This window comes from Cydia strobilella, chromosome 23 (genome assembly GCF_947568885.1).
Source record: "Cydia strobilella chromosome 23, ilCydStro3.1, whole genome shotgun sequence".
NCBI classification, from domain to species: domain Eukaryota; kingdom Metazoa; phylum Arthropoda; class Insecta; order Lepidoptera; family Tortricidae; genus Cydia; species Cydia strobilella.
In genome coordinates this window covers 6,013,449-6,037,367 of record NC_086063.1, presented here as the reverse complement: position 1 = coordinate 6,037,367, position 23,919 = coordinate 6,013,449, and the positions used below count along the sequence as shown (strand labels likewise).

General features: G+C 38.5%; 1 protein-coding gene across 1 annotated transcript in view; it reads left to right on the top strand.

Annotated features, from left to right (window-relative positions):
* Nucleotides 1-5,584: 5,584 nt before the first annotated feature.
* The window catches only part of LOC134751868 (basement membrane-specific heparan sulfate proteoglycan core protein-like), a 253,985-nt gene continuing 235,650 nt past the window's right edge, over nucleotides 5,585-23,919 (top strand). The window contains exon 1 of the mRNA XM_063687392.1: nucleotides 5,585-5,738. Within this exon, the coding sequence (XP_063543462.1) occupies nucleotides 5,660-5,738 (79 nt within the window). The 5' untranslated portion in view covers nucleotides 5,585-5,659. The remainder of the gene's footprint in view (nucleotides 5,739-23,919) is intronic.

The window sequence follows — 23,919 nt, the reverse complement described above, 5'->3', positions numbered from 1 at the left end:
TTTATTTTGAAATAAATAGTGTAAATATGTTTTTTAAGGGTTAAGTAATAAAGCGAGCATAGACTAGCAAGAACTTGCATGCTGTTTAAGTTACATTGCCGACTACTACATAATTATTGGACTTACACTTTTTACAATTCCGAACTTCAAGAGGAAAAAACCGAAACCCTTACAAGATCATTCGTGTAATTTTCTATCCGCCTGTCTGTCCGTCTTAGTTCGCATATACATTATCAAATAAAATGGCTTGTTGTGAGGACAACAAATATATTTTTGTATTGTTATGGTAGATCATTTAATTTTCAGGTTGTTTAAAAAGGCGAAGATTGACCTACTGTATAAAGTTACTTGTGGCCGACCGCCATTTCATGTTTAATTGTTTTATTTGAACACGTGGCGCAATAAAACGTGATTTAGTTGTAAATATTTTTGCTCCCTTTGTGACAGATGCGGGCTCGAAAACATGGTTTATGTACCGTTGGTCTACGACTCTACTAATACTAGTTATAATTGGTGGGTGTAAAATAATATTCAGTTGGTATTGCCAGAGCTTCTAAAGGTGACATTTGGATGTCAATAGGGGATATTACTGCAATGTTCTGCTACCAGAGTAGGACTAGCCTTTTTATAGTAAACCATAGAGTAACTTATACATACTGTACCTGTAACATGTTTTTGACAATTATTCAGAGATAATAAAATATGACATTGATGCATCAAGGCGGTTTGTTTACAGAGGACCTACCGGGAAACGCGAATCCGAATTTTCGCTATCAGCCTCTTTATCGCTTGAATATGCAAGTGACAGATGTTAAATACGGAATTTCGATTTTCTTGTTTCGCGATAGACCCTCAGATTGTGGTAGTGGCGCCCCCTACACAGAGTTTCGCGTAATATTCCCAATTGCAGCGGCATTACTGTACTGTACTTATATATTTTCCGAGGTAAAATGAGTGACAAATTGAACGTCATATTGGCAGCACTAATGTGGTAGCGAAGATCACTCATTTTATCAAGGAAATCTGCAGATGCAGTGGCGACATCAACGCTAGGGCATGCTCCCGCGAGAATTCCCGATACTGATTTTTTCCGATAATTCCCGGGAATGGGCACTTTCATCCGGTATCAGAACTGATGATGAAATTCCTGGGAAATGTGTATCACACATCAAACTACTATAATGGATTGTTTTATTAAGCGGCGATAAGTTGGCGCTTAAGGGTCTCCCTACATATTTAATATGTCGACGCGGAATCGGAAAAAGCCGATAGAAAAAACCTACCTGTCTGCGCAATAAGAGAGAAAGAGGCGTCGGCGCGTCGGCAGGCGTCGGCCGATGCGAGCCGTGCCGAATGACGACTTTTTCGCACCTAATGCGCCGACAAAAAAGATTTTTTTTTCTATCGGCTTTGGCCGATTCCGCGTCGACATATTGTGGAGACCATAAGTTAACTCAAATATAATTCAATAATCATTATTATTCACAACGACGGGACTTAATCGCGTAAAATAAGTTTTAAATTCACCTGCGACGTTTCGAGGACGGCGTTGTCCCCGTGGTCTCGGAGAAGACTGGCTCAAGTTGACATCAACATCTTCTAGGCGCGCAAGTTTTTCGAACTACCCGCACTTGGTCTTGTTTATTAACTTGAACGTTTTGGGCACTTCGTTCGGACCCGTCGTTGTGATTTGTGAATAATAGAGTAAAAATCGTGAAAGTTTAAATCAGTATAATTCAATAATTCTAAGTAAATGCAAAAGATAGAACGACGACTAGCTAACATTGCGGCAATCAACAAATCTCTTATTTGTTGAGGTGGCAGATGTCTGCTGTAGTCTAGAGCGATGGAAGCTTTGCCAGTAGTGCTCTTTGACATCATTGAATCAACCACCAAAGGATTGCAATGGACAACTAACGAACCAGATATTTTGCTTTCAAAGGTAGAACGTAGACCGCGCTATCAAATTGATTCAACGCCGACATCTGAATGTCACCTAGAAGCTCTGTCTATCTATGTTATCTATGAGTAGGTCTAGAATGTACCAAACTGTTGACGAAGTTTTATTCGGAGGCTCGTCGTTTTGAGCTGCGCTTAAAAAATGTGTACTCCATAAAGGACTCGACTCGGGACTTGAACCACTCGGTAGTTTTTAGGGTTCCGTACCTCATAAGGGAAAAAACAGAACCACTTTGTTGTCCGTTCGTCTGTCCGTCCGTCTGTCTGTCTATCAAGAACGTTTATCTCAGGAACGCGTGGAGGTATCGAGTTAAACCATAAAATATACTCAGGTCTACGGTCCCTCGAAGCTGTTAAAAATCAAATTTATAAATTAACGTAAAAAAATATACGGCCGTTTATGGCCGTTCCATCGGTTTGCCGCTGTCTTTGTCACATTTCGCAAGAAAGAACGGGAAAGAACATACGCGCCAAGAGTCAATTTTGATCGAATTTTGTCGGTTTTTATTTATTTTAAAAACGTTACCTTACAATATCGAAATTCTAAAGCTATGAAATTACTATTTACGTTAAGATTGTTTTTTCTTCTTTTTTTGTTTATAGTATCACATAATAAATAACCGAGTAAAGTAGGATTAAAAGTCCGAGTTAGAGGTTACTTTGGGAATTAATTGTATCGAGCGAAGTGTCATAATTCGTGTATCGGAAGCTATGTTGTTAAAGATAATATAGTCAAGAACTACATATATTTTTTCCACGTCTACGAATATCAACGCCTCTTAGAAAAACATGATCATATAAGGAGATTTTTCGCCTTCTGGCTCAGGGAACCGCCTTATGCCACAAAAACGTAAATTTCAACACTCTCAAGGGAATCAAAATTGATAGGGTACTTTCCGTTGATCTAGAACTATGATAATTGGCAAGTAATATCGCCTTAAACTAAAAATACAGGGAAAAATCTGAAAACTATAAATTTGTAAAAAAAAATAATTAAAATTTGTACGGAACCCTCGGTGGGCGAGTCCGGCTCGCACCTGGCCGGTTTTTTTAGTGCAGTCTCGTAAAAACGAAGTTCTTCAAATTTAGACTCAGAATACTCGAGTTCCACACTTAATAACCCAGCCATAGAAGAGCCCGTATGATAAGAGGGTATCTATCAACGTTCAGCACACAATGGCCTGACATATTCCATTCTGCCGAATGTGGAATAAATTGATGTGGATTCACGTGCCCTTACTGGGTTCGCACGAATGCGGTTACAATTTGTTATTTTTTTTATGGTATGGTATTTCACTCTAGAGTTTTGAATGATTCACGGTTAGTTTCACTAGACTTATATTGACCGGGATATAGACCGTGATTACCTTTTGTATTATTTAAATAACCTTTTGTTTGTGTAAAAAACCAGTGATAGCCGAATCAAACACGCGTAGTGACACTGTGAGTGTAGTATGCTTGGACAGACCAACGAGTGTGAACGCGACCAGACCAACGAGTGTGAATGCGACCGATGGTAACGTTGAAAGCGAACGCAGCCGACGCGCAAGAATGAGGGTAGACCGAGCGCGGTCTACACAACTTTGACACCCACCCGCTATCTTCAGTCACCCGTGAACAAAATGCATGTTGTGACTGCGTCGAAATATCGGGAGCTCATAAATAATACAAAACGTAATCACGGTCTATATTCCGGTCAATATAAGTCTATAGTTTCAATCTATTGTTTGGGCTCTGCTCCGAGTATGTAGGGCCTAGCCAAGACGACATTCGTCGATAGAAAACAATCGAAACTTATATAATGCATAGAAAGTCGCATAAATTCCTAGTAAATTTATGGTATGTCAATGTACGATATTTGTTTCAGTAAAACGAGCGAGCAAAAAAAAAAAACAAAATTAGGTCTACTTTTGCAGAAATACAAATATTAAATTGTATTTTTTACTTTTATATTATTATGTTGTACGTAGGTACTACTAAGTAGTTAGTAGTACAATAGGATGAATAATAGTATTATCATACAGAACGGCCACGCACCGCCCCGCCCCGTCTCGAATTACCTCGCCCCGCGACAGCAGATTGACGGCCGTTTGCCGGCCGCTCAGTACTATTTTTAAGCAAACTTACACTATGACGCATGACGCGTGTACAGACGTGCCATTCACACATAGAAACGCAAGTGATTTTTGATGTATAGCATGTCAGCCCTGTGATTTCAATCTTATATACTTAGGTAGAAAACGAAATAAAAAATAACATCGCGAATTTCTGGCGTGGTTAAATAGTTACGTTCAACAATCGGAACAAATTACATACACTTATAAAGAATCCGAAACAATTCCAATTCCTCTTCCTCAATTACGTATCGAAATACCGTCGCTGTAACTAAAACCGTTCACTCATTAGTATCATTCAGTCGCTTTATCGTTCAACCGTTCGTTCAGTTGTCATTCCAAGCTAACTTAATCAAACCGGTATAAGTTGCACTCTGATTACATATAGTTGTTACTGTTCTCGAGCTCAAATATATTTGTTTGCCTGAGAACTCGTCTAGTCTGTGCTAGTGCAGCAATACTTATCATTAGTGAACCTTATGTAGTTGAAATAAGGTCCACGAAAGGGCAGTTAACAGTATCAACGTAGATATTCATGTACCAAGCGCTTCAACATCCATTTTAAACCTGACCTGACCCCTGGCTACGTATAGTTACAACAGAAGTAGAGATCAGGTTGTACTAGATTGGACGGTACCTATTTGTAAATACGTCGCAGTCAATAGGTGATAATGGCCCAATTTGAGTCTAATCGCGCTTCGCAGGCGATTTGTTGTGGTTTGAACCGAGTTGTGCTAAAACGTTATATGTGCTTGTTCAAATGGTCTATATTGAACCAAAAAGAAATTGGTCGGTTAATATCGTGTTGAATTGATACCACAAAACATGTCGCCGAATGTTATAGTCGTTCGATTTGTAGCTGGCCCCGAAAGGCCAATCCTTTGTCTATTGTTAAGTAAAACCGCACGTACTACCTGCAAAAAAAGGATCGAATAATTCTAATTGGCACCTAAGCGCGGGCTAGTCCAACGCTCAAAAACCAGTGTAGGTGCGCTCTCCGATCACGCGCCTTTGTTACGTATCTCGATGACACATTTTAGACTGGTTCTGTAGCGTTCGACTCGTCGGCACTCAGTAACCGTAGAGGGGATACACACAGCCTCGCAAAAAAAAAAAATCATTTTGAATCTTATTCCAATTACCATAGTCGTAATTCAATAACCGGGTAAAGCGACCCAATTATGCAGTTGAGTAGCACGTGCGATTTTACTCAATAATAGACAAAGGATTAGCCGTTCGGGGTCAGCTACAAATCGAACGGCTATACCTAGTCATACCTCATACCTGTGAAACGACCCTAAGGAGTGGAATGCGCTCACGAAAACACTGCGTTCACAAACAGGCACTGTTCTCTTATACGTGTTGATGTCAGCTATAATAAAATTTAATGTCAAAATGTGTTAAATTTGTAAGTTCAAAGTGTATGTCTATTTCAACGAAGCTTCGTTCGTAAACCTAAAGTGTATTTAACGTTCAATTAAATTAACCGCCGTTTTCATTTGTTGCAGATTACATCAACGAAGTGTGAGTGGATAAAATGAGAGTGAGCTAGTGATGTACCAGTGTCGATAATAGTGCTGTGCAACATGTCGATGCTTTTGGCCGTCGGCGTTTTGTTAGTGCAGTGCGCTTGGAGCCGGCAGGAGAATCTTATTGAGGAATCAAGTGAGTAAAGAATTTATAAAAAATATTAACACTATTTAAAAAAAATTGACTTAAACGTATAGTTTATCAAAATGTTCATTTAGCACATAATGTTTTTGATCTGAAATCGTAACACAGGGTGAAATTTTAATCACCAGCCATACAACTCATTAGCTAAATGAATGTAGTTCCCTTCGTCACTTTTTCTTTAATATATGACATTTATTACAGTTTTGAATGTAGTTATAGTTTAAATTACTCAATCTTAACAACAAAACGCGAGTTTAGTGACCGCGCGCATAATCTCACGTTAGAGATTTTGCACACAAATGCACTCTATATATTTAAGCACTTTTTATTGAAATAAATAGATTTTTATTTTTTACTCTACGTAGCGACTATATTTTATACTGAACAACTTTAATTATGGGACTAATGTCGATATCTGCCTTAAATAAGTCCCACGCTAATTGGGTACACTATTTTCTGAAAACTCCCATAAACCCAACAAAAGCATAATTTCATCGAATTGATTTGCGCCCAGCAAAACTGAAAGTATGTCACATGTCACATGCAAAATAAATTTTACAACAAGGCAAAATAAGGGTAAGTAATATGTATAAACAACCACTTAGGGACGAATAGGGGTAGATTTACTCCGTAAATTAGACCGGCGACAGCTTTTAGAAGCTTTTTGTCCCTTAAGGGTTAAAAGATGTATTGGTGTTTCTTGAGCTTAGTGTAAACAAAGTTAACAGTTAGCGAGTAAAACAAAAGTAAAGCCAGAAAAAGAAAAAGAAAGGTTTTATAGTCATTTAGTGAAAAAGATCTTATTTCATGCAGGTGTACTGAAGGACAAAGGCCTATATTGTTCCCGCGGGATTTTTTCTTTCGGAGTGATTACTTCCGAAAATATTCGCTTTACCAAAAAATGGTTGCTGGAGATCCGTATTCGTTTTGAAAAACCTATCTAACGATACCCCACATCATAGGATTAAAGCGAAAAACATTTTTTTTTAATACAGTTGCTCAAAAAGTGCTACTTTACGTAGCTGTTTAGCGTGCGGAAAGTTGGTTTTCGTGAACTAGTGCTTTTTACTTTTCCAATTTTTTAAAATTTATTCTTGTTCCAATTCATGACTACTTATTGATGAGTGTTAATATTAGTTTCCTTTAAACGTCGTACTCAACATAAAAACCTACTGTTAATGTAAGAATACGAAAAATATACATATTTCATATTTTATTACTTACCTCTTCATCATTATAACACGTCAATTTTTTTTAAATTGAATATTGAAAAACCGTTCTTAATAAGATGTCTGAATAGAACGGAACGCATGTCAAAGAAAAGGCGTTTTTTCTTTCTGCTTTAAGTTTCCAAGGGCAACATTCGGTATTGTTTTTATAAATGTACGATACACAAATAATTGTAATTAACGATATTTGGGTAATAATAGGACAATGTTTTATACCTATTTACAATTGTTTCTGTCTTATAGAACATGCATTTAAAAAAAATCTTTCATTCAAGTGGGTTCAATAATAATAACACCCAGCTAAAAAAAACACCTCATCATAATGTCAATGTCAATGATGTCACAGAATTAATAATAAGAAAGTTCCGAATTCCTTGTTGTTTTTCTTATTTTTTCGCAACTGTATTAAAAAACGTCGTTCGATACACGTGCGGAAATGTCATTCTTCACTCGTCCCGAGTCTTGCCACTTGCCTGCGGCTCATGGCAAGATATCTCGGTACTCGTGAAATAATGACATACTTTCCGCACTAGCATCGAAATGTACTATTTTCTTTCTGTCGCCATGTATGATTTATCTATCCATGCCAAATTGCAGCTTTCTAGCACTACAACAAATCAAAGCCGCAGACTGACGGACAGACGGACGTAGCGAAACTATAAGGGTTCCTAGTTTACTACGGAACCCCAAAAATGGAATAATTTACCACTTCGGATAAGATCTCAACTTATGACCGTTTGAAACACCACCAGTCCAATCGCTCTTCATCAACTGAGCTACCAAAGCTCAAACATATACACAGACATATTAATAACGGGTCACTCACGTATTTTAAGTCGAAAACGCTCGACATGTTTCACTCCGTACCGAGGAGCGTCATCAGGAACTTGCGCCGACGGTCGGTACGGAGTGAAACATGTCGAGCGTTTTCGACTTAAGATACGTGAGTGACCCGTTATTAATATGTTTAATAAAGCTATAATTTAGGATAACTGTGCTTATAGCAAATAAATATTTGATTGATTGATTGATGATGCCGCTTTAACCTCTTCTCATATCATCCTTATACATCATGATCCTAAAAGAATGTTATCTTAGACATCAAGATGTTATATCCGCGCTACTACCTGAACCAATCAATCCATACTATCCATAGTTCCATACTATAATAATATTATAGATGCGAAAGTGTGTCTGTCTGTCTCTCTAACTGACTTACCTCATCACGCTTAACCCGCTGAACCGATTTAGTTGAAATTTGGTATAGAGATAGTTTGAGTCCCGGGGAAGGACATACATAGGCTAGTTTTTATTCCAAAAATCATCCTTAAGGGGCTGAAAAGGGGGGTTGAAGTTTGTATGGGAAATCAATAAAAAGCAGATTGGATAAAAAAAGCTAACCAAATTACTAACTCCACGCAGACGAAGTCGCGGACTAAAGCTAGTTAAATATAAATCTCGAACCACAAACTAACCAGCAGCAATTTAATAACTTACCTGTATCTCAAATGTACCAGTAGCCTTTTAAAAGGGATTTTGAGTGACACGTAAAGGTTGATTTACCCTAAAGCGACAAAGACATTCAGAAACATGTCATTTACATGTTTCTTCACAAAGATGGCGGTATTTCCGTCTTTCATTGTTGGATAGGGAACAAGGAACAATTTAAGGGGCTACTTTTAAGCTCTTTCTGTTGACATACGGAATCCCACGTACTTGTGTAACAATTCATTTCTATTACATTTTATATGTATTTCCTTATTATTTTCAATATTGAACAGAAAAATAGTATATTTCAATCAAAATTATATAGGATTTACGGCAGTAAATAGAATAAAATAAATTAAATAGCAGAATAAGCAACCATTTGATTGTAACTACTTATTATTTGCAAATAAATACTTACTTACTTACTCACTTACTTAAGAAAAGAATATAGTACCGTCAACCGGGGTGAATAGGGATGGCTGGGGTGAATAGGGACAAACCTTTAAATGCGATTTACATGACAATTTATTAATATCTGCCCACACAAATTGCATCATACAAAATCTACTACTATTTTCAATCGAATGCAACAATTTGTGTAAGTATTTTGTAAAAAATTGTCAGGTAAATCACGGGTGGCGGTACTTACATTTAGTTACAAAAAAGCGATATTACAAAATGTACATTGCTTGATAACCAAAGTAGCTTACCTTTAATTTAAACCTCGTTATTAACTATATCGCATCTCATTCATAACCATCGATATCGATAAACGCACTGGTTATCCCTATCTTAAATCTGCCACACCATTTGTAATAATCATAGATAAGGCTCGATGAGGCTTCAAACCTTTTCGATAGTTCATCCCTATTTTATCGTCCATATCACTTGTATTAATCGCCAATCGAGTCAATACGTCTCCACGTTTTTTTTTATGTCTCCACGTAAGATATCGACAGTCGAGGAACATGTCTACGTAATTATATGAATTATGTCCCATAACACTCCCGTGACTAGGTTTACCAGATCCGTATCCTTATTCCGGGCAACTATATTTAAAAAAAAACTAAAGAAATTTTCGTGAGGGAAAATTCTTGACTCATAATAATTTTATATGTACTCTTCCAAATAAGATTTCTCAATAAGTCATAGCTAAACGAAAAAAGCGGCCAAGTGCGAGTCGGACTCGCGCACGAAGTGTTCCGTACCATTACGCAAAAAACGGCAAAAAAGAATTAGAATTGTTTATTACACTCATATTAGTATACAGTTCTTAAAACTATTTAATACAGTTCCACATGAACCCCGTTCACCAATCACGTTTGTTGTATGGGAGCCCCATTTAAATATTTATTTTATTCTGTTTCTAGTATTTGTTGTTAGAGCGGCACCAGAAATACATCATTTGTGAAAATTTTAACTGTCTAGCTAAAACGGTTCATGAGATACAGCCTGGTGACAGACGGACAGACAGACAGAGACAGACAGCGGGGTCTTAGTAATAGGGTCCCGTTTTTACCCTTTGGGTACGGAACCCTAAAAAATCGTCCCGAAAATTTCGGGACATCTTGCTACCCTACTCACAACCGTCGCATGCAGTAATCAGCGAAAATGACCCTTATTACGTATGGTAATAAAAGTAACATAACAGTAAAAGGGGTATTTCCTAATTGTGGTGCTTGAGACAAAGTAGTGACAGTGTGTTTGTTGTGGTAAACTTGGTGGTAAAGTAATGTTTTGCGCACTGCATTAGTTTTTGTAAATGGACTTTTTGTGCTTATTCGAGTAGATTACGAGATCAGAAAATTAAATGTATAAGTAATGTTAAAAATTTAAAGTCAATGCTCATGGGCGCAAATGCATTGAATGGTATGGTAAATAGTTTAAGTCTCATTAAGGGCCGGTACAGACTGACTGCGACCCGACTGTCAAAGGTTGGCATAGATGGCGCCATCATAGCTTGCCACTTTTTCTATGAGATTTGAGGGCTGGCGTCCAATACAATTCCATTACAAAAACAAAAAATTGACACAATTCTAGGGATTGACAGGGCAAGCTATGCTGGCGCCATCTGCTAAATACTTCGACCGGCCAACCCCATTAACGGCCCGATTCTAACTTTAAGATACGTCAAATATTACGTCTAGATACGATATGGATTAGATATGTCAGTGTCAAAAGTGACGTATTTGTTTGAAGAAATAAGCTAAGTATTAAATTTTGAGTAACAAAATAGTGTGCCAAACTTTGTGAACGCGTACCTGTCAACCTGTCATGACTCGTTAAAATCTTTCTATACTAAAACAATTTGCTTTAAAACTTTCAACCCAGCCAGCCTCAAAACTGCCAAAAACAATAAACTCTGTAATTCAGATCGAGCCCGATTCAAATTTAACAATGTGTTATGGTTTTGATACGAACTTGAAGATCGCTCACGTTGAGTGCATAAGTGTAAGGCCTGAGTGGACGCTCGGGTTGGGCGTGCAGCGGGGCGGGGCGTGCGGCGTGCATGTTAAACAAATGCAAACTTATGGAGCGGCCTTAGTGCACGCTGCTCAAATCACTTGTGAGCCCGACGCCATTCGGCACGCCCCGCCGAACGCTCCGCTTCGAGCGTCCACTGAGGCGTAGTAATGTAGTGAAAGTCGTATCTGCACCATTTTGTGGTATTAGGTTGCCAAAGCGGAATGCAGGCTCCTTTAGCATGAATAAGGGAAAGTGCTAATATGTAGAGCGTGAGAGAGTCCATGTTTACCCGATAAGACAATTTTTTGTTGTTATTTTGTAAATGTAGAAGACGAAAGTCAAATTAGTAATCCACTGCACTATCATGCTAAAATTATTAGTGTTGTACCACTTATGTGTGGTCACGACCAGTCGTCATTCTTGGGCTCATTCTACTCAGAATCGACAGCATTCTCCATGCTGCCATTAAAAAAGATGTCCCAAAATGTCCATTCCATTATGTCACGTTTTAGTGTGAAATTTCACTTGTATGTGCGTGACAATTTTTTGGGACATTTTTTTATCATCAGGATTAGGCTAGTGATACTGAGTTGAAAGAACCCAAAAACACCAGGATCTGTGAGAATCAGGTTTTCAATATCAATGTTTAGAAAACGCCCATTTTCGATGGGTATTATGCGAGCGGCTTTTTCGCGGAGGGTTAAGCCAACTCATAAGTCTCAAACAATTTTAATTTAAAGATTTTTCGATTACAATCTACCTAATAGACACCCAAAACGGCCAGCATAAAGAAAATTCGAGCAAAAAACTAATTAACTTACGAGGAAGGAAAATTCGCTCAACATAAAGTCCTATCAGGCAGGCTAGAATACTTATAGAACTTTGTTTTACCAGAGAAAATTACATAATAAAGACTGTTGTTTTATTCTTCAGAATTGCATGAGTCATACATTTTTCAGATGGTGTTACATTTATTTATTTTTTAAGATATCTTTTTAATAGTTATTTGTTTTACAAGGGGGCAAAGTTGTTGTTTAACCTCTCGTGCTTAATATTGATACCCGAGCAAGCGAAAGATTCCAAAATTGAACCACGAGCGTAGCGACCCAACAGACAATTAGGCGACACTTAGCACTTTATTTGTAAATAAAAGACGTAAAACGAAGAAAAATGGAATCTTGAGCTTTGCGAGGTTAAACAAATTTTCCCACCGAGTGAAACAAAATTTTTCACCACACCAACACAAGGAAAATACTAACTGTAAAATATTAAACAAAACTAAAGCAAATCCATTCAAGATGAATGTTATTAAATATTTATCATTGAAAATCATAATTTAAAAGTCAATTATAAACTGAAATAAATGTCATATACTAAGAAAAAGTGACCAAAGCCTCCAGTGCCCCAAGCTGGAATCGAACCAGCGTCCTCTGCTATCGCGGCAGGTGCCTGTGCCATTCGGCCACCGGGCCACAGCGGCAAAGTTCGAATTTTTTCGGTCGAAACATAAGAAATTAACTTAAAATTTGCATTTGATTACTTTGCCTCATAAATATGTGGATAAAATGCAACTTTCTTATCAGTTTTTGAACAATCAAGAGTGCCTTTACCAGATGGTGTGGTGAATTTATCAGCATTAAGATATGTATGTAAATACATACTGCTAAGTATGTGTCATTTATTTTAGCTAATACTTAGTTGCATACTAAAATAAAACTAACGGATCTAAAATAATGAAAGGCAAAACCTTGCTAAATGATGACTGAGTAAGCAGCGATAAGTTTTTCTTACTAATTAATTCTTGTCTTACTAATTAATTCGTTTTCACCGGCACTGTAAGCACGAACAGACATTGATCGAGGATCTGCGCAGATTAGCAAATTTAATAATTAAAACTCCATGAGACTCATTATTAACACTCATATTCATAAAACTTAGCGAACCTCTTCTAAATTTTGTCTCTGTCTAATAAATGAGCGTTTCTTTTTTTTTTTCTTTTTTTATGTGACCTTTTTTGCAACTTTTGTGTTATTTCTACTCAAAATCACGAGCTCTTTCGATCCTAATGGGATAAAAAAAATGTCTCAAGGTTTTTTTCCTATTATACTACCATTTTCCCATATACTTTGTATGGCGGTAACAAAAAGGAAAGTTTGAAAAATGTATGGAAATTTTGGGACACTTTTTTCTCCTATAAGGATGAAAAGGGCTCGTGATCCTGATTATAAATAACACAAAAGTGGCAAAAAAGGTCTCCTAAAAAAAATGGCAAAAAAAAGAAACGCTCAATTACAAATGTTAAAATGATGGATAGTAGGGTTAAAAGATTATCTAATGACTTGTTAGACTTGACAGTCATTTACGAATAACTATACGAATATGCCTGGGGTGCGACTTGAACTCACGACCTCAGGACCGATACTACAGCGCTCTTGCCAACTGAGCCACCAAGACCTCATCCATAGCAAATCTTCCCAGTATATGCTTGTAACGCTCTTACGGTAGATGTCGCTAGGGTCCCCTAGCTAGACCCAAATTACTTAGGTACATTTTTCGTCCTAAATCGGTATTTCGTGTTTATTCCGCGTTGTGAGGAAGGAGTTAGCAACATTTTATAAAAATCTGCCGAAAAAAAATCGTCAACTAAATTAAAATTGTCCCACTTATCGCGGGATTTTAATAGAATAGAATAGAATACATTTCGTAACGTCACACGATGGTAGGTTACATAAGAGAGTGTATAAAAGGAGCGGACGAAAAAAGGACCACTCAGCGTAATGCCACGGCCAGCCGTAGCGTAATGCCACGGCTAGCGGTAGCGTAATGCCACGCCTAGCGGTAGCGTAATGCCACGGCTGGCCGCAGCGCTGATTTTCAGTAGGGAACTAACTAATAACTAACTTAAGATTAACATTAAAGTAAAGTAACAGATTAGATTTGGGACATTTAACAGTCTTTATTCTTTTCCTGTCTCTGACTGTTCAAGCCTTGTTCAAGTTTCCTAAATGATGGGAGACCATCTATCTCGAAACAATCTCCGTCGGCCCACTTCCAGTTATTAATGATTACTCGTTGTATTATGCCGTAACTTAAGATTGTAAGGTAAGGTAAGTGGGCCAAGGAAATTTGCTTACTTAAATTGATTTTAATTTTTCATTTTGAAAGTTCAATGAATCAGGGACTTGTGAAAATACAAGACAATGATTGTGAATTCTCTAGTAGTCAACGAAGAGACGAGTCCCGAGCAGGACTGGAATATACTTAGCGAGTAACACTCTTATTCATAAAAGTTAACTAACCCTTGTTAAATTTTGTCCCTTTCCAATAAACAAAAATTTCAAAATGACAGATAAGGGCAAACGATTATCAAGGACTATCAAAGTTTAATTTGTCTTTGATTTTTATATGTAGTTTTTTTCCTTATATTCTTATTTTGTAGTTTCACAATGCCTTGGTTTTTATTTTGCTGTAATGCTGTGTCACTTATTTGAGTAATAAATAAAAAATAAAATATAAATCATAATACTGTAGACTTACATGAATTTTCTTATAAAAACTAACACTTTTTCGTTCACGTTTTTAGGGTTCTTGTGCCGTGAATATTTAACGATATCCAGTTAGTTTTTTTTACTAAAAGTTAAACGATTCTCGTTAAAGTTATTGGTTTTTCAATAAATTAGGGGTAAATCGATGATAAGAATTAAATGAAGGATTAATTAAGTTTGTATAAAAAGGGGTGGTTTGTTCATATGATCTATAGGGATGATTTAAAATAAACAATGATTTAAGGGCGTGTCTCTACAACAGGTGTTTGCTTAAAAAAAGTTAGACTAAAAATTACATCTTAATTTCATTGGCTGAATGAGTAATGCCGTTGACTCTTAATTTCATAAAACGCTTTAATTAAACCATGTCCGAGTTTTTTTTAATACAACTTTGATTTTTGAATTACTTTTAAAATAAATTCGCTTGACTACCGAATTTACATTATATTCCGGCCACAAGTACTGGTGGGCGCTACTTCGCCAAATTCCTCTTTTACATAAAAAACTGTGACTTCTGGCCACCGAGAGGACACTGACATATTGACTGACTGACAACGGACTTCACTTGAAAATTAGTTATCGCAAGCTACACACTCATTATATTGATTCCGCATATTTAAATAGCAATTGTAGCCCGCTAAAGTTGATATATCGCTCCCGCCGCATACCGCAAGAATATTGAACTTCCGCTTAAGAGTTCCCGGCAAGCTCAGCCGAATTGCACCTTCCCATACAAACGTATTTCCGCTCTCAATTTAAAACTACGTGTTTGATTGTAATGAAACTTTGCACATACAATAACATGAGGTATATCTAGCTATTAAACTAGTTTATATAGCTCCAGTTTAAAAAACTAACGAAATAGAGCAAAAACAAGTTTTGCATTTAAATTCGCTGTATTTTTTTAACTATGGTATCTGAAGGTTCATAAACTAATTACAGACATAGAATATACCTTATCCTATTGTATGTACAAAGTTTCGGAGCAATCTAGCTAGTCGTTTTAAAATGAGAGCAGAACTACGTTTGTATTATGGAGAACCGAGCTTCCCGGGGACCCTTAAGAAGATTAAGTTAGGAATGATAGACGAGGACTACGGACTAAGGGGGTAAGTCACCTGCGAGTACAAAATTTCTATCTAGATAAAACTTGAAACACCGTATCGGCTCCAGCTTCCGTGATTATCCAGTTCGTTCCTCAAAACTCTAAAATCCTTAAATCTTCATCAAGTACGTTAGCGTGCTTCAAGCAAGTTGATATCTTATTTCTCTAATAATAAAGTCTAAATTACCACATACTCCAAATGGCAGACATATGAGCTTTACTTCGAAGTATGTATTTGTTCAGTGCAAGTTCGCTATCCACTTGGTTTCGGGTATCTCCGGAGGTCTTCGGAAATTGCTTCCCAACTTCTCATTTCATCTGAGTTATAACGAAGACCTATTCGAACTTTAAAATCTTAACTAGATTTGTTATTGTTACGAACTTGACACGTTTTCCTTGACGCGCGTTGTACACGACATGTCGCGCGAAACAACCGTACGTTACGGCCTGATTCGAACTTTACATTAAATATTTGCTAAAGATACGACATGGATCGTATTTTAAAGTTCGGATCAGACCGTTAGTAGCAATGCTGAATCAATACAGTCGCGCGCTTGCATCGATACAGAAGCGATGCTGAATTAAAACAGCGCGAGTAGCGCGACTGCATCGCGACAGTTGCACGCAGTGTTGGCCGAAACGTTAATGCGATTAACCATCAACCAGTACATGTACTGGTTAATGGTTAATTGCAATTTACGTTCGGCCAACACTGGTCGCACGTTTGTATCGCTACTATGCCTAATTGCCTATCCTGTATGTATTGGCTATTCTTTGCCATAAATTTGTGTTTAATGTTTTACTCGTGTCGATTTAAAACACTCCCTTCGGTCGTGTTTTAATTTATCGCCACTCGTTGTGAATTTCCTACTTTTCGCACTTGTATCGTAATGTACTATTATTACATTTTATTTATTTTATCGTTCGTATTATTGAGTTGCTGCGAGTAATGACAAATCAGGTTGAGAGTTCTGGAGTTGGAATACGGCTGGTGTACTTAGTAAGCGGTTCAGATGGCGACCATAGTGACATCTATATTTGACTTAATGCGCAATAAAGGATTTTAGTGCCATCTTGTAGAGTCAGAAGCAGAAGTTGCTAAGCGGGCCAGGTGTTCAAAATGATGTTGACGCGACTTTATTGTTCAGAGAATAAGAGCGTGTCAAGGTAATTTAGAACACCTCGCCCGCTTAGCAACTTCTGCTGCTGACTGTACTCGCAAATGCCTATTAGCTTTCAATAGTGGATTTTCTTCCATATATTTGGCAATGATTTACGAAAGTTTTGGAATGCAACAGCATTAGGGCTTTAGATAATAGTTTCATGCGCTCTAACTTAAAAAAAAAAGTATTATAAGGTTGCTAATCCAGCGGAGCGGAGAAGAGATGTAGGGGCAACCAATGCTCTTGGTTGATTACCGCAGGGCTTCTCTCATCTTCGCTCATTTCCGCTTCAGTGGAAAGGCATCTTTATGCTACTTTTAGTTATAGGTACATGTTTGTAAAGGTACTTAGAACATATCTATATTTCATTTCATTAATTGCAGAACCACGGTTACATTATTTATATTAGATTGTTAGCTAACGGTCACTCGCACCATCCCACTAACCCGGGGTTAACCGGTTAAACAGTTAACCCAGTGTCAAACTGTACTGGTAATCATGATAACTCCAGGTTTAACCGGTTAGTGGGATGGTGCAAGTGGCCCTAAGACAAGTAATAATAAATATGATTTCACGTTAGTGTTTATTACGTAAGTGAAAAAGAGCAAAACTAACAATTGATCAAGGTAACTCAGCAGAAAACTAAGAAATTTTCCATAAATTTACTAGATTAATCTTTTGAAAAAACCATTACTATTTTACCGAAATCTCCTTTCGAAATACTAAAATCTAAACCCTCTATCTTCAGCTGGACTTCAGCCAATACCTATGTAAATGCAACGTCGAAATCTGAACCTGCAACCTTTCGATCCAAATTTACGGCTAGACTCAAAATAGACTCATTTCCATAAGAATTGTATCCTAGATAGACAGAAACATGAATTTATGATTTTATACTTCTAGCTTTTGCCATGACTTGGTTTGAAATTACCATATTCTAATTCTAACCCTAAAATCTGAAACATGAGACTTGCTAAGAAAAAATCATTTTTGATAAGTTTTGATTTATTATGTAGGAGGCAAACGAGCACATGAATAGCCCGATGGTAATCGATTACCGTCGCCCATGGACACCTGCAACACCAAAGGGGTCGCAAGTACGTTGCCGGCCTGTAAGATGGGAGTACGATTTTTTTTTAAAGGTTTGAAGGTCGGATATAAAAAAAATTACTTCCTATCCATACCTGTAGTCCTATCACGATGTTTTCCTTCACCGAATAGCAACTAGTGTATATATAAAAAACCGGCCAAGTGCGAGTCGGACTCGCGCACCGAGGGTTCCGTACTTTTTAGTATTTGTTGTTATAGCGGCAACAGAAATACATCATCTGTAAAAAATTTAACTGTCTAGCTATCATGGTTCATGAGATACAGCCTGGTGACAGACAGACGGACAGCGGAGTCTTAGTAATAGGGTCCCGCTTTTACCTTTTGGGTATGGAACCCTAAAAAAAATCAACGTTTGGGGGACAAAATTCGACCTATATCGCTCCAAATTAAGCAAAGCTTGTACTATTAGGTATTAAGTGAACAACGATTGTACATACGTATTTTCATACATAACTTCTCTAACTCTGTACGAGTCGGGTTCGGACCCACGACCGATTTGGAGACCGCAAGCCTGGATTAGTGAGGACGAGTAGTTTCGGCCGAGATTTGTATGTCGAACGTGATGTTACGAGAATTCCTAAACTAGGTACCGGGTATAGGTTACTGTCAGTGCGTTAAATATACGTACCTATGTAGTATGTATTTATCCATATAAGTGTCTATAGTCGCCTATTAGCACCATTGAACTATTATTACTAACGTATAGAAACGGCACAGAGAAACAGTATTTTTCGCCATGAGTTGTTGCCGTTTTGGCATCAAACAATAGAAGCGGAGCGTCAATCTCGCGACCTAAACCCGTAGGCGCCGTGAATTTTACGACGCTTACGATATTTTATAATACATCTAGTCTGCTTTGACTATTAACTCTTTGGTGTGAATTTTAAGTACCTATTATGTTTATCATAAGGCATGCGAGTTTACATTGTAGGCTACTTCATCATTCATCATCATTATTTAGCCTTCAGTCGCCCACTGCTGAGCATAGGCGTCTCTTCGTGTACGCCACTTATCCCGGTCCTGGGCTAGTCTCATCCTAAAGTGCCCCGCGATTTTTCTAACGTCATCCACCCAACGAGCCAACGGACGCCAGGCGCTTCTTTCATCCGAAAGCGGCCACCAATCCGTCAACATTTTGGTCCATCTGCCATCACTGCCTGGCAACATGTCCCGCCCAACTCCATTTAAGCTTGGTAATGACGTCACCCACATCTCGCACCTTGGTTCGGTGTCGGATCTCGACATTCCTCACTCGGCCTTGAAGTTACCGTAATTTAACAAAAACCGCATGCGAGTTCTCACATCGTATAAATGAGCCTTTATATTATTATTAACTTAAATAAAAAAATCAAAGAGTAAATAAAAGTATTGCTTCTAATTATTTTACCAATTTACTTGAAAATGAAGCTAAATTTAATAACCTAAGCCTAAATTCATAAACCTTAATCACCCTTAAGACTGAAGTTATTAAAAAAGGAGGCTGCATAAAAACTTCAGGAATACTGTTCATATTACTTAACAAGCTTTAGAAAAACCAGAATAATTTACCTCCTTACGATACTCTACCGCTTGTACAATGTAAGTAAGTAATTATATTCTTTCATCATCATCATCATCATGTCAGCCGATAGACGTCCACTGCTGGACATAGGCCTCCCCCAAGGCTCGCCACTCCGACCGATCCTGTGCCGCTCGCAACCACCGACCCCCTCTCTTTCCGTGGGTGTCGTAAGAGGCGACTTAAGGAAATCCGGTGGATGGGCAGCAGCGTCCTCCGAGAACTACCTCTATCAAACTGCGGTCGCTAACCCGCCTGCCAAGCGTGGCGACTACGGCAATCCCCCCCCAAGGGATAAAAACAAAAAAAAATTCAGACAAATTATATTCTTTATTGCATCAAAAATTATACATTTTACATACATGTAAAACCACAAAGACATTTTTAAAGATAAAATAGAACCAGGTAACAACAGGCGGTCTTAAAACAAAACCTAATACACAAATAAATATACAATACATATATATGTATATACAATGTATATGTTGTAATAAAACACTACTCTGTTCAGTATTTATTTGATACCGAAAATTATGTAATTATAACAACCATAGGAGCATAAAATATTTTATACAAAAAGTTTCAAACACAACAGAAATCCTACAGCAGACCAAGCTAACTCTGCAGCGGTCTTTATATGCGAGTGTTATTTTAAACGTCATAATTTCATAAAAGTTTAAAATAACAACTGCACAGTCTGTGCTGCATGCTATCAAAATCGCTGCAGAGTTAGCTTGGTCTGATTGTACCTATTTCCAACAGTACAGGGCGTCCAGCCACAGTTGTAATCAGAAGTACTTTTTGATATGACGCTCGCAGTTGTATTTTAGGCAGGGCTTACAAGTACGCCACACTCTGTGGAACCTAAACAACTAGTCGTGCACTGTGTGGATTTAGAGGAATTCGCTCCGGCCAGGCGTGACTCACTCCGCGATTTCGTCGCGCCGCTACAAGTACATGCGGCCGCCCCCAGTTCTGAGGTTTAGCCATAGTAATTGCCGCGCACCGCTACGGAACGGACGCCTGCACCGGTATCATGGTCGCGTTTTTGTCACTTGTCATATCATGCGTCACTTTCGCACTTACGTACTTGTGACAGGCATGGTGACAAATGATAAAGAGCCGACCATCTAAGCCCTACTGTTCGCGCATGCGCCACCTAGCGGTCATCTGTCGTAATAGATGCGTTTTGTTAGAGAGTGAATCTTCTGTACCTTACTATTATTTATTCTGTGCTCCGGCTCTGTACAGCGATTTTCTCGAGGTATTACTGTATGGGGTACCTTCATAAAAGGAGTACTTATAAATAAAGTTGAGTTTCGGCAACCGCTAACTATAAGGCAAGCACATGATTGTCACCAGTGTATGAACATTGTCAAAAGTCCAACTAGAACTGGTTTTAAGAATAAGCCGGGAATTGAAAAATGCGCGGTTGGGATGGTAATTGTTTCCATCAAAACTGGGCCAATCCGTAGGCAATTTTGGTAATCCTAACTCTCTACTGGTAGGCTAGGCTGCTATTGTAATGTCGTATGTCCTTTTAGCGTTTTGAAATATGGACTTTACGAGGAAAAATATATGGTTGTTTTTGTAAATTTATGAATGGGAACCTAATACCATAGGTTGGAAAAATCTGCCAGTTATTTTTTTAGGCACCTATTTAACCGGTCAACTAATTAATCGGATTTCGGTAGCTTAAAAAATAGAAATAGGTACTAAAATTAATAGTTTGGCAACTAGTTAGTTAGTTAGTTTTGCTGGGCATTTTCCGCAACTCGACATCCAATGTGCCTATTTTGCGTGAAACGAGGTAGCGCTACTCTAACCACCCCAGCTCCTCCACGAAGCCTAGCAAGGTCTTCAGGTTGCTAGTTGCTTCCTTTAGTGTGCATGGATTCCCTAGGTATTTGCTCCTATATACTTCTACCTGTTTACAGTCTAGGAGAATATGTTTTGTTGTTTCTTCTTCTGCCATGCACGCTCTGCACATGGGGCTGTCCGTTTTACCCATAATATGTAGGTGTTTGTTTAGTGTGTTATGTCCTGTTATTAATCCTACTATTTTACGTAGTTGGCTTCTTGGTGTTTTCAGTAATATTTTGGTAAGTTTGTGGTTCAGTTCCGGTAGAATTTCTTTGGTTTGCCTGCATGTCTTCATTTCATTCCAGTACTTGTTGTGCAGTTGTCTGTGATGTTGTTCTAGCTGGTTGTGTATGTAGGATATTGGTAGGGGCATGATTGGCTCGGGTCCATATGCCGGTGTTTCTGAACCTTTCCTGGCCAGTTCATCCGCTGCATCGTTTCCTCTTGATCCACTATGCCCCTTTATCCATTGTACTGTTACTTTGTTGCCTTCTTTGCTCACTTCAGTGAGGCTTCGATGACATTCAAGTATAAGCTCTGAAGTAAGTTTGTCGCTGCATAGCGCTTGTAGTACCGATTTACTGTATGACAGTATTAGTATGGTTTCGTGTTTCACTTGTCGTCTTGTAATAGCATTGCAAGCTTCTATTATTCCTAAACATTCAGCTTGGAATACCGTATTGTGTTCACCAAGGGACTTTGTGATGTGTATGTTCAGGTCCTCTGAGAAGACACCACATCCTGTCCCTTCGTTTGTCTTTGAGCCATCTGTGAATATTCTTAGGTTTATTTGGTTTAGTCCTTCTTTCGGATCTTCTGTTAACGATATGGCGTAATCTTTCCAGAAGATCATAGTTTTTGGTATTTTGTCGATGGGCGCTTCCAGCATGGGCAGTTTTAAGATCGTATTTTCATAGATCTTTTTGTGCGATGAGCTGAAAGATGTCCATAGGTTTAGATTTTTCAAACGAAGAGCTGTGGCAGCCGCTTCTTTCTGTATGTATATGTGTAGTGGCAGGAGTCCTAGCATTATTTCTAGAGCCGCAGTCGGAGTAGTTCTCATGCAGCCCGTTGCAGCCACACATGCTAGTCTTTGTGTTTTATTTAGTTTGTCTATTACTGTAGTTAGCTGGGTGCGGGGCCACCATACCACCGCGCCGTAGCTGATCATTGGCATTATTACCATTTTGTACAGCCACAGTATAATGTGAGGGGCAAGTCCCCATCTTTTTCCCACCATCCTCCGGCATTGCCAAAAGGCTACTGTTGCTTTGTTCAGTTTATTGTCCAGGTGTTTGTTCCAGTTCAGTTTATCGTCCAGGATTATGCCTAGATACTTTACGTCCTTTGAAAGTGTCAGTTTTGTGCCAAAAAGTGTTGGCATTGCATATGTACCCAGTTTTCGTTTGTGTGTGAAGAGAATTGTGTCGGTCTTTTTTGGGTTTACCGATAGGTCATTCTCCTTGCACCATTTCTCTACTATTCTCAGTGCTGTCTGTGTGAGATCGCACAGTGTGCTTATTACTAGGCCGCTGATTAGTATTACTAAGTCATCTGCGTACCCTATAGTCATAAAGTGTTTGTTGTTTAGTTTTGTTATCAAATCGTTTACAACCAGGTTCCAAAGCAATGGTGAGAGTACTCCTCCCTGGGGGCATCCTCTCATGACTAGTGCCTGGTGATTTTGATTTTCGGTTAGTCTTATTATTCTCTGTCTTAGCATATTCATTATCCATTCGATTATGAGCGGATTGGTTCCATGTCTATGTAATGCTTGTTGAATGCTGCTGAAATTGGTCTTGTCAAAGGCTCCCTCTATGTCGATGAAGGTGCCTAGACAGGAGTTTTTCCTCGCTAACGCATTCTCTATGTTGCTTACTACAGCATGGAGAGCTGAGTCAGTTGATTTACCTTGACTGTAGGCGTGTTGGTTTGGATGGATTGCTATGTTTTTTAGAGCCGTGTCCTTCAGTTCTCTGTCACATAATCTTTCTAGTGTTTTTAGCATGAAGGACGTTAGGCTGATTGGTCTGAAAGACTTAGGATCCGAATAATCGGTTTTTCCTGGTTTTGGTAGGAAAATCACTTTCACTTCCCTCCATTTCTGTGGTATATACCTAAAGGCTATACAGCTGCACAGTAGATTGGATAGATGTTTTATTAGTATGTGTCCTCCCCACTTTAGTAGGGCTGGGTAGATTCCGTCTGTTCCCGGCGATTTAAAGTCATCAAAACTATTTACCGCCCAGGTCGTTTTGCTATGTTCTGTTATGCGTTCTGCTTGGCAACTAAAGCGGAGCCTTAAATTATTTCAATATTAGTAGTTTTTAATACCGTTACCAGCCTACAGCTTTTGTTTATTTTAAGGCAAGTACCAATTATTACTGCGTAGTTACTAAGGCCCACTTGCGCTATTTCACTAACCCGGGTTAACCCATAGGAAGCCCATAAGGGGGGGGGGGGGGGGTATGTGGGACTCGCTCCTCCTGCTCCCTCTGTTAGTCAGAGGGAGGGGAGGAGAATACCCACTATTAACATCCCCTGCGGCAATTCTCCGCACTGCCGTTTATGGGGGCGCCATGGGGTCGTAAACGTTCTACCACGACGTCCCCCGGCTGGGTGGAAAAATTACTGCCTTGGGTGAG